Source organism: Coregonus clupeaformis, chromosome 16, assembly GCF_020615455.1.
Source record: "Coregonus clupeaformis isolate EN_2021a chromosome 16, ASM2061545v1, whole genome shotgun sequence".
Classification (NCBI taxonomy): domain Eukaryota; kingdom Metazoa; phylum Chordata; class Actinopteri; order Salmoniformes; family Salmonidae; genus Coregonus; species Coregonus clupeaformis.
In genome coordinates, this window is record NC_059207.1 from 55,780,294 (window position 1) to 55,800,815 (window position 20,522).

General features: G+C 44.3%; 1 protein-coding gene across 1 annotated transcript in view; it reads left to right on the forward strand.

Moving 5' to 3' along the window:
• nf2a (NF2, moesin-ezrin-radixin like (MERLIN) tumor suppressor a) overlaps positions 1 to 19,604 on the forward strand; it is a 62,252-nt gene extending 42,648 nt beyond the window's left edge. Inside the window, exons 14-16 of the mRNA XM_041901667.2 lie at positions 11,918 to 12,036; positions 13,224 to 13,383; positions 18,395 to 19,604. Of these exons, the coding sequence (XP_041757601.1) occupies positions 11,918 to 12,036; positions 13,224 to 13,383; positions 18,395 to 18,445 (330 nt within the window). The 3' untranslated portion in view covers positions 18,446 to 19,604. The remainder of the gene's footprint in view (positions 1 to 11,917; positions 12,037 to 13,223; positions 13,384 to 18,394) is intronic.
• The last annotated feature ends 918 nt before the right edge of the window (positions 19,605 to 20,522 follow it).

Sequence of the window (20,522 nt, forward strand, 5' to 3'; positions counted from 1 at the left end):
GTGCTTCACGGTTGGGATGGTGTTCTTCAGCTTGCAAGCGTCCCCCTTTATCCTCCAAACATAACGATGGTCATTATGGCCAAACAGTTCTATTTTTGTTTAATCAGACCAGAGGACATTTCTCCAAAAAGTACGATCTTTGTCCCCATGTGCATTTGCAAACCGTAGTCTGGCTTTTTTATGGCAGTTTTGGAGCAGTGGCTTCTTCCTTGCTGAGCGGCCTTTCAGGTTATGTCGATATATGACTTGTTTTATATAGATACTTTTGTACCTGTTTCCTCCAGCATCTTCACAAGGTCCTTTGCTGTTGTTCTGGGATTGATTTGCACTTTTCGCACCAAAGTACATTAATCTCTAGGAGACAGAATGCTTCTCTTTCCTGAGCGGTATGACGGCTGCATGGTCCCATGGTGTTTATACTTGTGTACTATTGTTTGTACAGATGAACGTGGTACTTTCAGGCGTTTGGAAATAGCTTCCAAGGATGAACCAGACTTGTGGAGGTCTACAATTCTTTTTCTGAGGTCTTGGCTGATTTCTTTTGATTTTCCCATGATGTCAAGCAAAGAGGCACTGAGTTTGAAGGTAGGCCTTGAAATACATCCACAGGTACACCTCCAATTGACTCAAATGATCTTAATTAGCGTATCAGAAGCTTCTAAAGCCATGAAATCATTTTCTGGAATTTTCCAAGCTGTTTAAAGGCACAGTCAACTTAGTGTATGTAAACTTCTGACCTACTGGAATTGTGATACAGTGAATTATAATTGAAATAGTCTGTTTGTAAACAATTGTTGGACAAATTACTTGTGTCATGCAGAAAGTAGATGTCCTAACAGACTTGCCAAAACTATAGTTTGTTAACAAGAAATGTGTGGAGTGGTTAAAAAACGAGTTTGAATGACTCCATCCTAAGTGTATGTAAACTTCCGACTTCAACTGTACAAGGAGAAACTACATCACCTCACACCACAGCCCACGATGATGACGCTGAAAACATCCAGTGAGAGGAAGCGTGATTGTTACAGTGGAGCTCAACAAACAGAAGTTAAAGCTACCACTCTACATCGTGAAAGGCAACCATCCAGCTTTGCTAGGATGCACATGGCTGGAAAATATCAAACTAAACTGGCAGGAAATTCACATGGTTGCAAAAGAGGACACAAACCTAAAAGGCTCACCGGGTTCCAATGTTACCTCGATGATCTACTCATCACCAGCAAAGACGAGCAGAAACCTGGACAGTACACTACAGAGACTGGAGGAGTACGGTCTGAGGGTCCGGAAGGACAAATGCAATTTTTTGGCCTTCTGTTGAGTACCTGGGCCACGCATCAACAGTTTGGGGCTCCACAAAGCGCCATCAAAGGTGAAGGCCGTCACAGAAGCTCCATCCCCACAGAACGTGAGTCAGCTGAGATCATTCTTAGGACTACTGACGTACTATGCAAAGTTTGTGCTGAACATAGCTTACATTTTAAAGCCACTGCATGAACTTTTGAACAAAACCAAACAGTGGAAGTGTACAGTCAGATGTGAGGAGGCCTTCAAGAAAGTGAAAACAGTCTTAGCTCAGTCAGAGGCCCTCACCCACTTCAACCCCAACTTGCCATTACAGTTGGCATGTGACGCATTGCCTTATGGCGTTGGTGCTGTTGTCTCACACATCATGCCATCAGGTGAAGAAAGGCCAATTGCTTTCGCATCACGAACCTTAAGTAAAGCTGAGAGCAATTATGCACAGGTAGAGCGTGAAACACTCGCCATTGTGTTCGGAGTTAAGACATTTCATCAGTTTCTGTTTAGCTGATGGTTCACACTGCTGACGGACCATAGACCCCTCACCTCCATCTTTACTTACTTACTTACTTTATTGTCCCCATGGGGAAATTTTGTTGCAGTGTCATGTACACATTTAAAGTGGCGTTAAATACAAAACAAGATTGACAATACAACTTTCAATAACAGTCACGCACCAATAAAAGTAGGAAATAAGAAATAAAACATTTAAAACATTTAAAACAAAGACTAGCCTGCTGGCCTTACGGGGTCAATGGGAACATTTGCCCGAGCTATTTAAGAGGGATATCACACCTGGCACAAATTATTGTCTCGTTCTATTTTTCCTGCTGAGGGGTGCCCTATACCTACGCCCAGAGGGGAGTAATTCAAAGTCCAGGTACAGGGGGTGACTTGGGTCTAAAATGATTTTGTGAGCCTTACGGAGGGCCCTGACCTTAAAGATCTCATCCAGGCCTGTCTGTTTGACTCCAAGTACCTTACTTGCTGTGGTAATAATCATTCTCAGCATGTTTCTCTGACTGACAGTGGCATTGCCAAACCAACAAACAATACAAAAAGTTAAAATACTCTCAATAAAGGATTTGTAAAACAGAGTCAATATAGTACAGTCTATATTAAAAGAACCCAACTTTTTTAGAAAATCTTTGGTTCCCACATCGGCATTACTGTTATCTGCTCACCAGTACGATACCAAGTACAGAAGGTCTGAGCAGCACTGCAATGCAGACGGCCTCTCAATGCTTCGCTTACCTGTCACACACACTGAGCACTCCCAGGCTGAAATCTTCTACTTCAAGGAAGTGACGAACGCCCCAATTACGTCTGTCCAAGTGAAAAAGTTAACCCCCAGTGATGTCTGAGGTCGTGTACATTGTCACTTGTGGGAAAGGAGGAGAGCTGTCGGTGAGGAGAAACAAGCTCACAGTTCAGTCTGGATGCTTGCTATGGGGCTTTCAAGTCATCATACCGCCGCCACTGAGAAGGCAGGTGCTTGAAGAACTCCATTCAGGGCACTGTGGCATGGTGCGAATGAAGGAGAATGCACGCAGCTACTTTTGGTGGCCAGGTTTGGACGCAGCTATCGAAGACAAGGCCAAGTTATGTTCTGCATGTCAAAAGATGAGGAACATGCCTCAGCTAGCGCCACTACACCCATGGGACTTCCCAGAGGAGCCTTGGCAGCGAGTCCACATAGACTATGCAGGCCCACTGGAATATCGTATGTTCTTAGTCGTAAACGACGCACACAGCAAATGGCCTGACGTTGCAGTGATGAAGAGCACCTCAGCGGAGAGAAACATTGAAGAGCTATGGTCAATCTTCAGTCGCATCGGATTGCGATAATGGCCCCCAACTGGTGTCTGAAGAGTTCCAGTCATTCATGGAAGCAAATGGAATTCAGCACATCAAGTCAGTGCCGTATCACCCTGCAACAAACAGCCTCGCTGAAAGATTTGTCCAGATGATGAAGCATGCTTTAAAAACATCACAGAAACCCCCCCCCATGCTACAACCAAAGTGGCACCCGCGTCAGCCATGATGAAAAGACAGCTTTGCACACGACTCGACCTCCAAAGACTAACAGGTTGTGCAGATACAACAGAGAGCACAGGTGGCGAGACGGAGCGCCAGAGCTGGAGAGAGAGTTCTTGCTCGGAACTACTGCAAAGGTCCAAAGTGGATACCAGCAGCTAGGACTGTCCCCGACTAAACAAAATCTTGGTCGACCGAAAAGTTATCTGTATTTTTCCATATGTAGACACACCCAATGTGTTTTAATAAAATCAACTATATGCATTGAGCTTGTCTGACGCTTTAGGCTTATGGTCTTCCTCCCGAGTGGCGCAGTGGTCTAAGGCTGTGCCACTAGAGATCCTGGTTTGAATCCAGGCTCTGTCGTAGCCGGCCGCGACCGGGAGACCCCATGGGGCGGCGCACAATTGGCCCAGCGTCGTCCAGGGTAGGGGAGGGAATGGCCGGCAGGGGATGTAGCTCAGTTGGTAGAGCATGGCGTTTGTAACGCCAAGGTTGTGGGTTCGATTCCCACGGGGGGCCAGTATAAAAAAAGAACAAATAAAAAATATAATGTATGCACTCACTAACTGTAAGTCGCTCTGGATAAGAGCGTCTGCTAAATGACTAAAATGTAAATGTAAATGTAATGGTTTGATGAAATAAGACAAATGCCACAAGAGGGCGCCAGAGATCTAGATAACCAGAAGAAAAAAAACTTTAACCTTAACCTGACCCAACTATTTGTAATTAATGGATCCCCATTAGCTGCTGCCAAGGCAGCAGCTACTCTTCCTGGGGACCAGCAAAATTAAGGCAGTTATACATTTTAAAAACATTACAATACATTTATAACAGATTTCACAAAATATTAAGTGTGTGCCCTCAGGCCTCTACTCTACTACCACATATCTATAACACAAAATCCATGTGTACATGTGTGTATAGTGCGTATGTTATCGTGTGTTTGTATGCATGTGTATCTGTGTTGCTTCACAGTCCCCGCTGTTCCATAAAATTTATTTTTATCTATTTTACTGCTGGCATGAGTTACTTGATGTGGAATAGAGTTCCATGTAGTCATGGCTCTATGTAGTACTCTGCGCCTCCCATAGTCTGTTCTTGACTTGGGGACTGTGAAGAGACCTCTGGTGGCATGTCTTGTGGGGTATGTATGGGTGTCCGAGCTGTGTGGCAGTAGTTCAAACAGACAGCTCGGTGCATTCAACATGTCAATACCTCTCACAAATACAAGTAGTGATGAAGTCAATCTCTCCTCCACTTTGAGCCAGGAGAGATTGACATGCATGTTATTAATGTTAGCTCTCTGTGTACATCCAAGGGCTAGCCGTGCTGCCCTGTTCTGAGCCAATTGCAATTTTCCTAAGTCCCTCTTTGTAATCAGGTAGGCTTATTTTATGACGTTTCCACTGGATCAGTGCATTACATTTTTCCCTTTCACACTGAGTGGTTATCGAAATGACGAGAGCTAGAAAGGTTTTTCAAATACATTCAGGAACTATTGTAATTCTCAATGGATGTAAAAACAGACTTTGTTTGCTTGCTGTTTGAGGTGAAGAAAACATTACTTTGAGAAGCTCCAAAGGTCATTAGTAGTGATGGGTTAAGCCAATCAGAAATACTATCAGATCCCCAAATGGGCACATTTATATGCCTACATTTGCGCGCAGACCAGGTAGCCTATAGGCCTACTTCTATGCGTGCGCGTCCTTACTCAACATTGACAGGAGCGCTCCAAACAAAAGACAATGACTAAATTGACAGAAATAAACCAAAACTTGTGTCTCACAAGTGTAGCATAGGTTGTGCACTCTGCAAATAATTGTCCACTCCGACAATGATAACGGGAAGCCTGGAATAATAATATTAAATGCATTAACAGAAATTACCGAGATTAGAAATTATAGGAATTAACGGTAAATAAACAAACAATTCACACAATGAAGTTATGAAACAAAGAATGTGCACAAATTGGCAGGAGAGAGCGCATTCTGTAGGAAGAAGTACATGGTGCATCTGGGCGCTGCATGGTCAATCCGACGTCTGCATTGGCTGTGCAGCATTTACGGTGATATGGCCTCAGCAGAAGTCAGGGCATTCATACTTCTTGCGCTTCGCGGAGCAGCGCAGAGCTGTTGTCAAGGAAGTTAGTTTGTGTTTTCTACAGCATGTACCGCCCCCACCTACCGTCAACCAATAATGTCAATGCGGCGCTATGCAGAGCCTGACAACATTTGGGAGGCGCGTGGCGATGCGGTACGGAGCATTTTTGGATCAAGCATAAATTGGCTTTTAGTCTAGGCCTCCGCAATGGATTAGTTCACTGAGATGAGCGGAAATATATATATATTTGTTACTGCTCGACTAAACCAATCTCGGTCGACCAACAGCCTAACGACCAAACAATCAACCAGTCGACTAATTGGGGTCAGCCCTACCAGCAACAGTGGTCGCACAAACAGGCCCTGTGTCCTACACAGGTCACACACCGGATAACATAATCTGGAGGAGACGTGGATCAACTGTTGCCAGGAACTAACCTCAGAGATGACTCATGTCAAGTGACCATAAATAAAGGATGACAAGTAGGCCTATGGAAAACTTAAAAATAATAATAATCAGGTTTTCCCTCTCAGAATCACTTTATACGCAACAATGCTTAAACCACATCAGTAGACCACTTTTTTGAGTAAAGAAAAAATATATAATTGGTGTAGTTCCCCTTTAATTCAACTGTTCACATTGCAAAACTTCCTGTAGTTCTCCTTTAATTCAACTGCACACCTTGCAGTTGACTGTTGTCACGCCCTGGCTCTGGGGACGCTTGTATGTTGAGCCAGGGTGTGAGTGTTCTTTATGTTTTGTGCTCGTTGTGTCCGTTCTAGTGTTGTATTTCTATGTTGGCCGGTGTGGTTCTCAATCAGAGGCAACGTGTATCAGCTGTTGCTTGTTGTCTCTGATTGGGAACCATACTTAAGCAGCCAGTTTTCCCACAGTGTTTGTGGGATCTTGTTCCAGTGTGGTTTGTGTTAGACCGTGGACGTCACGTTATCGTTTGTTGTTTTTGTTCGTGTAATCACTAAATAAAAAGTATGTTCGCATTCAACGCTGCGCCTTGGTCCTCTGTTCCTGACGATCGTGACAACTGTTGTGTTTGACTAGGGTGTTTGTTGGCTACTAGACATGTGATGGGAGAGTTTTCAAAACAAACTAACACCCACCCAATTGATACCATTATGATATCATTCTTCCAGGTATTCCTTAACTGCAGTCAACATTTAATTGGGACCGTTTTTTGGGAAAGCCTTTAGAAATAAATGTTTTGTATGCGCATGGCACTCATGTTGCGCATGATGATGGCTCTACCTAACACACTGTCCCATCACAAGTCAGCTAACGTTCCATCGCCCATCCCTTTCACTCATGAACTTGACACTTTATCTTCTCAATGTAACATATCTGCCATAAGTCAAACAGACTACTAGGCTACAAGAATCCTCAGAATAGACAGGCTATTTATCCTGACCCCCGTAACAACATAGACACAAAAACATTCTGTCAACCCTTGAGATCAACATTAATTCCTGCACTTTGGCTGTTGTTCAATCGCGTGCGGCATCACACAAGCTCGTTATCACTTGATTGTCATTCAGAAAATCCTTTCCTGAATCAGCTGAAGTAGTGTGATAACGTTCTCTCGTAACTAAACAGCTAGGCATCAAATGCGCGTCAAACAGCTATTGTGGATAATTATTGAAGGACCCTGTTAATGACAGTGTGGATTTTAGTTTTATTAATCATTTTAAAGTTGCTTTTTCTGTTAGAAGCATTCAATTTTGCAATCTCAGACATTATTTTGGATATGTGTGCCCATGAAAACTGTTTTCACACCGTAACATAGGGAGATACGAAATGTTACGAGGTTACAGTGTACTTCCGAGATCTCCATACAAAAAAGTGTCCGACAGCAATATCCAGTAATTTTACAGGATCAAGTTCAATGTGTAATTCAATTGTTAAATGCTTAGTATATGGTATAACGACAAACAACAGTATCATAAATGTAAGGAAAGAAAGGTAGTGTTTTATGTCACATGATTTTTGCCAATTCTGTGAAGACTCCAAGCATGAGAAAGGGTTTTGATTCAACTCATTAATTATATTGAATGTATCTATGTTCCCCCTTTATATCTTAATGTATTCACATGGTAACATTTTACATTTACATTTTCGTCATTTAGCAAACGCTCTTATCCAGAGCGACTTACAAATTGGTGCATTCACCTTATGATAGCCAGTGGGACAACCACTTTACAATATTCTTTTTTTTTTGTTTTTTTGGGGTGGGGTAAGGGGGGGTAGAAGGATTACTTTATCCTATCCCAGGTATTCCTTAAAGAGGTGGGGTTTCAAGTGTCTCCGGAAGGTGGTGAGTGACTCCGCTGTCCTGGCGTCGTGAGGGAGCTTGTTCCACCATTGGGGTGCCAGAGCAGCGAACAGTTTTGACTGGGCTGAGCGGGAACTGTGCTTCCGCAGAGGTAGGGGGGCCAGCAGGCCAGAGGTGGATGAACGCAATGCCCTCGTTTGGGTGTAGGGACTGATCAGAGCCTGAAGGTACGGAGGTGCCGTTCCCCTCACAGCTCCGTAGGCAAGCACCATGGTCTTGTAGCAGATGCGAGCTTCAACTGGAAGCCAGTGGAGTGTGCGGAGGAGCGGGGTGACGTGAGAGAACTTGGGAAGGTTGAACACCAGATGGGCTGCGGCGTTCTGGATGAGTTGTAGGGGTTTAATGGCACAGGCAGGGAGCCCAGTCAACAGCGAGTTGTAGTAATCCAGACGGGAGATGACAAGTGCCTGGATTAGGACCTGTGCCGCTTCCTGTGTAAGGCAGGGTCGTACTCTGCGAATGTTGTAGAGCATGAACCTACAGGATCGGGTCACCGCCTTGATGTTAGCGGAGAACGACAGGGTGTTGTCCAGGGTCACACCAAGGCTCTTTGCACTCTGGGAGGAGGACACAACGGAGTTGTCAACCGTGATGGCGAGATCATGGAACGGGCAGTCCTTCCCCGGGAGGAAGAGCAGCTCCGTCTTGCCGAGGTTCAGCTTGAGGTGGTGATCCGTCATCCACACTGATATGTCTGCCAGACATGCAGAGATGCGATTCGCCACCTGGTTATCAGAAGGGGGAAAGGAGAAGATTAATTGTGTGTCGTCTGCGTAGCAATGATAGGAGAGGCCATGTGAGGATATGACAGAGCCAAGTGACTTGGTGTATAGCAAGAATAGGAGAGGGCCTAGAACTGAGCCCTGGGGGACACCAGTGGTGAGAGCACATGGTGCGGAGACAGATTCTCGCCACGCCACCTGGTAGGAGCGACCTGTCAGGTAGGACGCAATCCATGAGTGAGCCGCCCCGGAAATGCCCACTCGGAGAGGGTGGAGAGGAGGATCTGATGGTTCACAGTATCAAAGGCAGCAGATAGGTCTAGAAGGACGAGAGCAGAGGAGAGAGAGTTAGCTTTAGCAGTGCGGAGAGCCTCTGTGACACAGAGAAGAGCAGTCTCAGTTGAATGACCAGTCTTGAAACCTGACTGGTTTGGATCAAGAAGGTCATTCTGAGAGAGATAGCAAGAGAGTTGGCTAAAGACGGCACGCTCAAGAGTTTTGGAGAGAAAAGAAAGAAGGGATACTGGTCTGTAGTTGTTGACATCGGAGGGATCGAGTGTAGGTTTTTTGAGAAGGGGTGCAACTCTCGCTCTCTTGAAGATGGAAGGGACATAGCCAGCGGTCAAGGATGAGTTGATGAGCGAGGTGAGGTAAGGGAGAAGGTCTCCGGAAATGGTCTGGAGAAGAGAGGAGGGGATAGGGTCAAGCGGGCAGGTTGTTGGGCGGCCGGCCGTCACAAGTCGCAAGATTTCATCTGGAGAGAGAGGGGAGAAAGAAGTCAAAGCATAGGGTAGGGCAGTGTGAGCAGGACCAGCGGTGTCATTTGACTTAACAAACAAATGGCAAATTATTACTAATGACTTTGTAACAGCTCCAAACAGTTACCCACTACAAGAAATGCTCACTGGTACCCTAGTTTATGGAAAGACCCAAATACAGCCCCGGATGTGCAATGTAAGCTATTGTGGGCTATCATTTCAACTCAACAGGTTTCTTTTTAAACATCCTGGGTAATTAAATTACCCATATTGTTGGCCTGTATGTGTACTGTGAGACAATATTGCATTTGGAAGATATGCCTCATCAATACTGTTCACACATCATCCATTCAGTTTTAGAATGGGTGGCCAGTAATAAGATGGTCCTGAACATCTCTAAAACTAAGAGCGTTGTATTTGGTACAAATCATTCCCTAAGTTCTAGACCTCAGCTGAATCTGGTAATGAATGGTGTGCCTGTTGAGCAAGTTGAGGAGACTAAATTACTTGGTGTTATCTTAGATTGTAAACTGTCATGGACAAAACATATTGATTAAATGGTTGTAAAGATGGGGAGAGGTCTCTCCGTGATAAAGAGATGCTCTGCTTTTTTGACACCACACTCCACAAAGCAAGTCCTGCAGGCTCTAGTTTAATCTTATCTTGATTATTGTCATATGGCCAAGTGCTACAAAGAAGGACTAGTTAAGCTGCAGCTGGCCCAGAACTGAGGGGCACGTTTTGCTCTTCATTGTAATCAAAGGACTAATATCAATAATATGCATGCCAGTCTCACTTGGCTAAGAGTTGAGGAAAGACTAACGCATCACTTCTTGTTTTTATAAGAAACATTAATGTGTTTGAAATTTCAAATTGTTTGCATAGTCAACTTACACACAGCTCTGACACACACACACTTGCCACTAGACATGCCACCTGGGGTCTTTTCACAGTCCTCAGGTCCAGAACAAATTCAAGAAAACGTACAGTATTATACAGAGCCATGATTGTATGTAACTCCCTTCCATCTTATATAGCACAAGTGAACAGAAAACCTGGTTTAAAAAGACAAATAAAGCAACACCTCACGGCACAATGCCTCTCCCCCATGTGACCTACTTGTTGTGTTTACTAGGCTGACCTCATTTAGTCGACTGGTCGATTGTTTGGTCGATAGGCTGTTGGTCGACCGATATTTCTTTAGTTGAGCAAGTAGCAAAAAATATATAAAAAAATAATCATGGTGTACAAAACACCTGTCTGATTCGCGCCTGTCTGAGTGGACTGATCCATTGTGGAGGCTGTGGTGATGGCACAGTCCATCAGTCTAAGACATGTGCTACTGAAATTGCAAATGGTTATATGGTTATCTAAGAACAATGGTACAACACAAATAAAACATGTATTATTTTATAACAAATGCGCTTTCTCCCGTGTTGGACAGTGGTTGCTGTCTGTGGATCTGAAACACATCAGTGCGCTGTTGAATTGGCGCCTTTTCCTAGACCATGTTGCTATGTGCATAATAGCAAAGTTAACCAGCATATTGGTGTTGAGAACAATGCGGCGGAGGCAGCAGCAGAGTTAGGAGACGAGAAAACAGCCTTTGCCTTAATTGTCTAAGAAAAGTGAGGAGAGAGGAAACCCCAACTTAATTAAGTCTATAATCAATAGCATAACTGTTAAATGTAATAAGTAATGTCATTATCATTAGTAGGCTTAGTATAGCAGCCTGGGATAACCACCATTGAGCTGCAGGCCTAAGAGCACATCCTGTTTAGTCTTAATACCGTAACTTACTTAGGCCTATATTTCAATACTTACAGTAACTTTTCAGTCAGAAATGGCTGTAATTATGTTGCAGCTTCAGCAACACGGACAGCGTGATACACGCTGTTGATGTTCTATGGTGGTCTCTGCAGCAGGGAGGAGAGAGAGACAACGGGTGCTAGTCACACAGTCACTCGCTGTCTTTTCTTTACACAGAGCAGCAAGTCTGAGCCAGGCCCGGCACAATCAAATCAATTGCGTTCGGACCCGTTCTAGTCATTTGTGTCTTCATTATTTCATCAAACGTTTTGCTTAAAGCATCAGACAAGCTCAGGGCATATCATTTATTTGACTAAAACACATAGGATGTGTCTATATATGGAAAAATACACGTTTTAAAATATTGACCAATCGATTTGTCGAATGAATAGATTTTTTTGTCTGGGACAGCCCTACACTACATAGTTTGTTTATGTATGCAAATTGGAAAGTATTTTGTCTGTAATGTCTTTTTCGTTATGTGTCGGACCCCAGTAAGACTAGCTGTCGCCATTGGTTTCAGCTAATGGGGATCCTAACAAAATAAGTCATTCAACAGCTATTATATTGTACATTACTGCAGCTCTGATCCACACGGACTAGATGTACACACGTGGTTAATGCATTCTGGGGTATTTTGCCTCCGTCATCATTCGGGAAGTGTGTTATGTGTGTCTGCGCTCATATCAAAGTATTCATCTGAATCTGTCACTCCCTCCGTCTCTCTGTCTGTCACTCTCTTCTGCTGCTATCCCTCTCTCTCATTTTCTTTTATTTCCCGTCTCCTTACCTCCCCCCTCCTCCCCACCCCCTCTCCCTCCTCTCTCTTTCTCTCCTCCTCCCAGCCCTCGGCCGTCCCAGGCGATGCGATGCCTCCAGACCTGAGCTTCAGCAGAGAGAACCTGAGCTTCGACTTCAAAGACACAGACATGAAGCGCCTCTCCATGGAGATTGAGAAGGAGAAGTGAGTGACTGACCACCTCGCTCTCTCTGCCTCTGCCTTCTCATCCTTCTCTTTCTCTCTCCATCACTCTCTCTCTTTTCTCTCCTCTTTCGAGAAGGATACGTGAGTCACTGACCATCTCGCTTCATCCTGCTGCTGCATTAACAATCAGATGTACACCACTATTACAGACATGTCCCTCTTTCCGTCTCTGTTCTATTCGTCCCTGTCCCTCTTTCTCTCTCGCTTCTCCCCTATCTCGAGGAGCTGGCTCTCTTTCTGCCTGACTTCACCACTGGCTCTCTTTCTGCCTGACTTCATCACTGGCTCTCTTTCTGCCTGACTTCATCCAATCAGATGTACTTTCTCTACTGTAACCTTCCCTCTATGTCCTGTATTCACCTGTCATTTTCCCCTCTCCGTCCCTCTCTTTCTCCCCCTCCTTCTTGGACTACCTGTCTCCGTCTTTGTCAACCGTATCTCCTGCTCTTGCTCTGTCGCTGTCTCCTACTCCCTGTCTGATTCTCCCCATCTCTCAAGACGGAAAAGTGAGTCACTCACTAGCCACTCTCTCTGTCCCGCCGCCTGACTTCATCCAATTAGATCATTGATTGATTGTACACACGTACAGTACACCACAGCATCCGAATGAGACATGTCCCGTGTGCTCTATCATGCGTCGAGCACGGAAATGTCATGGACCGTGACTCATGGTGGTACAATGTTGAAGCATTGCAGTCAGAAGCACTCATTTCATCATTAATGGATATTATAGTGTACAGAAATGTCACTAGATTGTTAATTGTTTGTAAAGATGTGGCACAGATGGTACTAGTTCATGATGTTCAAGTTCTGAAAAAAATGATGTAGACATGTTGTATCACTATCATCTTGTTTAAGTATCTATCACTTTATGTTAATCAATGAAATTCAAGCAGCTATTCAAGTTTTTACAACCCTTTTTATGTCATATTCGTGAATCAAAATGACTGCTTGTCACATGGTAAGATTAATAACTCAACAATTTTCATCTGTGGAGGTCAGGATTGTATTCATTAGGGCACACCGTAGCAAAACTATTTCAAAGCATTGTGGAACAGAAAACGATAAAGAATGTTTGTTATTCTTAAGTTCAGATAATGCTTTCCTGTTTCGGCCTGTATGACCCAGGTGGAGGATTGTCGTTCATATTTCTGTGGTCCTCTCAGGGTGGAGTACATGGAGAAGAGTAAGCACCTTCAGGAGCAGCTGAACGAGCTGAAGACAGAGATAGAGTCTCTGAAGCTGAAGGAGCGAGAGACACCTCTGGATATACTCCACAACGAGAACACTGAGAAGGGCACCAGCAAGCACAGTAACTTCAAAAAGGTAAGCCCTATAACTCCTCAGACAGGCGCACACACACACACACACACACACACACACACACACACACACACACACACACACACACACACACACACACACACACACACACACATAGGATTACGTCTTACACAATCGTCATAAACACACAACACTAAGAAAGGCACCAGCAAGCACAGCAACTTCAAAAAGGTACTCCATATAGTGCTGTCTGTCGTTAACTTATCCAGTGTCGATGACACATACATTGGTCTATCTCACACAAACAATCGTCATACACACTTCTCACATGACTCCTTACACATTGCTCCCACACACCTCATATAGCCTACCACTCACACACCACAGACTTGCATATCAAACATAACCGTCTAACTACTTTCACATAGAGAAGACTTATTCTGCTATCATCAAGAGGAATTAACAAATTAAGCTCACAACCTGAACCGTTATCTACAACCCCCAGATTCTTCGCTAAATCCTTAAAACCATTGAGGTGAAATGTGAGCTTTGGCACATCCATACAAAACGCCTCTCCCTCCCCCTGCCACCCCTTCTTCTGTCTCTGTGTGTAAAATAAACTTGTTAGAGTAGCACTAATTGATTTTAGCCCTGCGATCAGTCATTGGAATGGATGGGAGCACCTTGGGTGTTCTGAGCTTTAGCTGGGCTTAGTCACTGTGTTTGTTTAATTGAACTGGGGGGCAGTGAGCAATACTCTTTGTGTTGGGGAATGAGACTGCACTGCCATTGCAGTGTGGCTCTGTGGTATGTCTGTGTCTGTGTGGTTACCCTGAGAAAAAGAGGGGGAGGCTGCGAAGGAGTGAGGAGGAGAGAGGAAAGGGTGCAGAGGGGTTGAGGAGAGAAGGGAGGAGGGGAGAGGTGGGAGGAGAGAGGAAAGGGTGCAGAGGGGTTGAGGAGAGAAGGGAGGAGGGGAGAGGTGGGAGGAGAGAGGAAAGGGTGCAGAGGGGTTGAGGAGAGAAGGGAGGAGGGGAGAGGTGGGAGGAGAGAGGAAAGGGTGCAGAGGGGTTGAGGAGAGAAGGGAGGAGGGGAGAGGTGGGAGGAGAGAGGAAAGGGTGCAGAGGGGTTGAGGAGAGAAGGGAGGAGGGAGGAGGGGAGAGGTGGGAGGAGAGAGGAAAGGGTGCAGCGGGGTTGAGGAGAGAAGGGAGGAGGGGAGAGGTGGGAGGAGAGAGGAAAGGGTGCAGAGGGGTTGAGGAGAGAAGGGAGGAGGGGAGAGGTGGGAGGAGAGAGGAAAGGGTGCAGCTGGGTTGAGGAGAGAAGGGAGGAGGGGAGAGGTGGGAGGAGAGAGGAAAGGGTGCAGAGGGGTTGAGGAGAAGGGAGGAGGGGAGAGGTGGGAGAAGAGAGGAAAGGGTGCAGAGGGGTTGAGGAGAGAAGGGAGGAGGGGAGAGGTGGGAGGAGAGAGGAAAGGGTGCAGAGGGGTTGAGGAGAGAGGGGAGGAGGGGAGAGGTGGGAGGAGAGAGGAAAGGGTGCAGCGGGGTTGAGGAGAGAAGGGAGGAGGGGAGAGGTGGGAGGAGAGAGGAAAGGGTGCAGAGGGATTGAGGAGAAGGGAGGAGGGGAGAGGTGGGAGGAGAGAGGAAAGGAGGCAGAGAGGGTAAGGGAGGAAAGGGATTGAGGCCCGGAGGCGACAGGGACCGCTGGTTTATAAAATCAATTATATTTTTTGCCTGATTACGTTTTTCCCCAAATTCCGTTTTCTCCGTTTTGTTTTTCTAGGTTTCAGTTTCCCTCCGATTTTTCTGATTCTCGCTCTCAAAATCACACTTATTTAATAGAAAAACAACTAAATTGGATGTTGTAAGTCTACAACAATGCTTAAACCACATCAGGAGACCACTTTTGAGGTCTGGGAACAATTTTAGAAAATGTTCTTTTTGGGTGTAGTTACCCTTTAACTCCAGTGCAGCACCTAGCAAGAGGCTGTTGTTGATGAAAATAATCATGATATCATTCTGCCAGGTACGCATAGTCTACTTTGTAGTTAACATTTAATTGAGAACGTTTTTGGGAAAGCCTTTCCATCTACCAGAAGAAATGTCATGAGCATCATCGCTAACGGCTACACAAAGTACTGCACATACACAGACACAGGGAATTGTTGTTACCTCTTCAGATAGTTGCAGGAAATACATATCACTATCCACGTTTCCATCCACAGTTTTTATACAAGTAACGTCATACCGTATAAAAAAATCACGACAGCTGTGATGGAAACAATTTTATAAATGCCGACAGACAATTTGTTCGTTCGGCATGGTGGGATCTTTTTGTGTCTGTAAAATTAATAATGCGAGAAATTGCGGTGAAAACACATTTATGCGCAAATATCGATATAATAACCATCATATCGAAGTAAACTTGGGAGTCACGCGATGATATCGTGTGTGGTCCTCCCACTACGACTGGGGAAACCATGCAGTTTATTCGGCTACAGATTCAATAAATTATGATGAACTTCACAGGGTGGGTTTGGGAAGAGTAGGTAGGAGGTAAAGATTACGTTGATTTCCTTAGGCTGGTGCACAGCTATGGACTGTGTCGTGATTGAATAGATAGATCATCTTTATTGATTGTTTATTGATTAACCTTTAGAGTATATTAACTGGCTCAACAAGGCATACTTACTCTTCAACACTCTTAAAACAAATATTTTCTTTTTGTAAGTATCGGTATTAATATCAGCATGATGGAAAATACAATATGGTGACACACACACACTCGCATTATGTTCTTCTATCCTCATGGGGACCTAAAATTAATGTCCATTCAAAATCCTATGTTCCCTAACCCCTAAACCTAACCTTACCATAACCCTAACCTTAACCCGTAACCCAAACCCTAACCTTAATTACAAACCTAACCATAACCCCTAAGCTTAAAATAGCCTTTGTCCTCATGGGGACGTGGGAAATGTCCCCACGAGGGAGAATTTTCCTTGTTTTACTATCCTTGTGGGGACATTTGGGGATTTTAGGTCCCCACAAGGATAGAAGAACCAACCCACACACACACACACACACACACACACACACACACACACACACTACCCTGTCAGGCCTGTGGCCAGCTAGTCTATAAGCTTGGCTACCTGCCTGGTGTAAAATAAGAAGATGGTAAACACAGACTGTGCAAATCCATTTCTCTCCCTCATATTGTATATTTTGGTGCGCTTGAACACCCGTGTCTACAGATTTAGCCAACAGTCTAGCACCAACAATAATGCTTTCCAACTCCCCACTCTAGTATTTAAGCTGGCAGTCCCCTCTGTTTACTTACATGGATGACCACCCTTAGCGGGGTTGATAGAAACTGGAAACATCCGGTTTTCAGGGGGAAAAGAAGAGAGCCTGTGACGCGACTTCCGCTTTTGGACGTGCACCTCGCTGTTTACTGTCCCCGGTTAAACATATAGCAGATGCCTATAGATAGGGCCTGTCTATTGATAGTGCCTGTCTATTGATAGGGCCTGTCTATTGATAGGGCCTGTCTATTGATAGGGCCTGTCTTTCTTCGAGATGAAGTTCTTGCCTAGCTTGCTGTCTGAAGTTGTTTCCATCCGGAATATCCATATTAACTCCTCCTCCACATTTACTGGATTGGTTGAACATTGCAGAAGAGAACCTCCCCCGACAGTTTTTCTCTCTCGCCATGACCAGAATGCGGGGCATCCCACTCAGGCGTTTATTTTACGCCTGCTACATTAGGTTAATGGGAGACATGATATATATATATATAAATTTTTTCTGTTTTACCTGACTGAATTAGGTTTTAGTTTGTGGAGGTGAGTGGTGGAGAGAGAGCGAGCGAGAGAGAGATGGATGGATGGATGGATGGATGGATGGATGGATGGATGGGGGGGGGGGCAGAGAGAGAGAGCCAGCAGCCCAAATTAATCCATCACCACTTAATTTGGGTTAGGATGGAAAAAATAATTAACACAGCGCTCTAGCTCAACATTGATCTTCCATCAGGCTCATTTTCACTGTCTGACCTGCCTGGCCACTGAGGTACTGCAGCCCCTGCTATAGATGGGGATACATTTGCTTTGTCCATCAAGAATCCTAACTTAAGATAAGGTGGCATAACTCAAAACTTTTCTGTGAATCACGCATTGATGTCAATGGGATATTTGTTCCGAAATTGTTGTTACAGTATGTGCACAAATCTCAACTTTGGATTCATCCCATAGTCCTTCTAACCTCCACCACTTGCTGCTCCCTCTCTGATATTTTTTATTTAAATTTGATTAGGATCCCCATTAGCCGACGCCAATGGCGACAGCTAGTCTTACTGGGGTCCGACACATAACGAAAAAGACATTACAGACAAAATACTTTACAATTTACAGTACATACACACAAAAAGTAGGTCACATGGGGGAGAGGCATTGTGCCTTGAGGTACTCTCCCAAACTTCTGAGACGGTTTTAAAATAAATAGCAGAGGTATACTAGAAAGACATGTCAGTCATCGTGACTCCCTTAGATCACAGTCAGAGCTGTGTATTTGACAGGCCAATGAAATCATGCCCATTAATGTCTCCTGCAAGACGACAACGCTCTCTCTTCGCTTTGTTCTCCCCATAACGTCTTTTTAACTTTGAGACTTGTGTTCAACAAAAAGAACCAGGAGAAAACAAGTGTCTAGATTAAGTCAGGATTCAATAAGTGTCAGCGTTCCTTCATAATATTGTCAAGATTCTATCAGAATAACAAACAAACAATGGCATCAACATCAACGTGTCCCGTCAGAATGCTGAATGTAAATACACAGACACACAGACTGTCAAGAAGTGAGGTGGTACATGCAAAAGCATTATCCTAGGTGGATAACATCACCTCACAAACAGCCACATTGCCAGCTAACAAGTCACTTCTAGTATAGAAGAGCCTGTCCAACTGTTATTTCATGTGTGAACTCACTGGTGTAGTAGAACTGGTCCTGGTCAGGTGTTTATGGTGTTTTGGAGATCTAATAAATGTATTTTTCTCTTACAGCTAACTCTACAGAGCACCAAGACCAGAGTGGCTTACTTTGAAGAACTATAGATGTCATGAGAGACATGTTTGTAAGTGCGTGCGTGCATGACTGTGTGTGTGTGTGTGTGTGTGTGTGTGTGTGTCTGTGTCTGTGTGCGCGTCTGTGTGCATGCGCGTGTGTGTGTCTATGTGGACATGTCTCTGGAGAAACCTTATCACTACAGTACATTCCCGGTCCACTGTGTGAACCGTACTACGTGGCCTTTGGCTCCATTTGCTGGGAAATACTGACCACAACTGCGGTCAAACGATGGACCACTGCTTCAGTCAAAACTAATTTCAGGACTGAAGTTTACATACTGTATAGGCCAAGAGAGACAATCATGTGTTACACTTTAATTTACAGTCCACTACTACTTACCTGATATTTACCTTACAATATCCTTACAATACTTACAATAACTACAGTTTGTGTTAAATGTAATTTGGGGAACATTGATAAAAGCACACTATTCACCATTCACTAGCAGGTAGGTAAAGTATGTTTAATTATGTAAAAGTATCAGTATCCTTACCACTTAAATAATGAGTATTAACAGATAAATACCACTGAAACATGACAGTAAAATATTATCAAATCATGTGTCACGTCACTTCAAGTCTCTGGCTGCCGTAAGTTAATTTCTGTAAAGGTGTTCTCTAGGACGAAGGTACAGTACCAAGTGCACTATATTCTGTTCTACCCTTTAAAAGCAGAGTGGTATAGCCTTTGAACTCAGAGTGGGTGGTGCTTTGAACTAGATGAAGGAATGGTAGAGTATTACAGTACAATTATCCGGTGTACATCTAGCCCAGTTTTCCTGAATCCTGATCCTAGGGACCCAAAGCGGTACACATGTTTGTTGTTTTGCCCTAGCACTAACACACTTCATTCAACTAATCAGCTCATCATCAAGTCTTTGATTAGTTTAATCAGTTATGTTAGTGCTAGGGCAAAAACTAAAATGTGTGGGGTGAACATTTGGGTCCCCAGGACCAGGTTGGGAAACACTGACCTAGCCTATCGTTGGTACTTTTGGGAATAATGTCAGGGTTATGTTTTTTTTTAGCTCTTTGAACAAACTTGAGTTTGCATTCCATTCCATTGTATTGATCTAATACAGTGCATTCGGAAACTATTCAGACCCCTTCACTTTTTCCACATTGTGTTACATTACAGCCTTATTCTAAAATAGATTAAAAACATTTTTTGCTTCGAAAGTATTCACCCCCCTTGGCATTTTTCCTATTTTGTTGCCTTACAACCTGGAATTAAAATTGATTTTTTGGGGGTTTGTATCATTTGATTTACAAAACATGCCTACCACTTTGAAGATGCAAAATATGTTTTCTTGTGAAACAAACAAGAAATAAACAGAAAACTTGAGCATGCATAACTATTCACCCACCCAAAGTCAATACTTTGTAGAGCCACCTTTTGCAGCAATTACAGATGCAAGTCTCTTGGGGTATGTCTCTATAAACTTGGCACATCTAGCCACTGGGATTTTTGCCCATTCTTCAAGGAAAAACTGCTCCAGCTCCTTCAAGTTGGATGGGTTCCGCTGGTGTACAGCAATCTTTAAGTCATACCACAGATTCTCAATTGGACTCCAAGACATTTAAATGTTTCCCCTTAAACCACTCGAGTGTTGCTTTAGCAGTATGCTTAGGGTCATTGTCCTGCTGGAAGGTGAACCTCCGTCCCAGTCTCAAATCTCTGGAAGACTGAAACAGGTTTCCCTCAAGAATGTCCCTGTATTTAGCGTCATCCATCATTCCTTCAATTCTGACCAGTTTCCCAGTCCCTGCCGATGAAAAACATCCCCACAGCATGATGCTGCCACCACCATGCTTCACTGGGGGGATGGTGTTCTCGGGGTGATGAGAGGTGTTGGGTTGGCGCCAGACATAGCGTTTTCCTGGATGGCCAAAAAGCTCAATTTTAGTCTCATCTAACCAGAGTACCTTCTTCCAAATGTTTGGGGAGTCTCCCGCATGCCTTTTGGCGAACACCAAACGTGTTTGCGTATTTTTTTCTTTAAGCAATGGCTTTTTTCTGGCCACTCTTCCGTAAAGCCCAGCTCTGTGGAGTGTATGGCTTAAA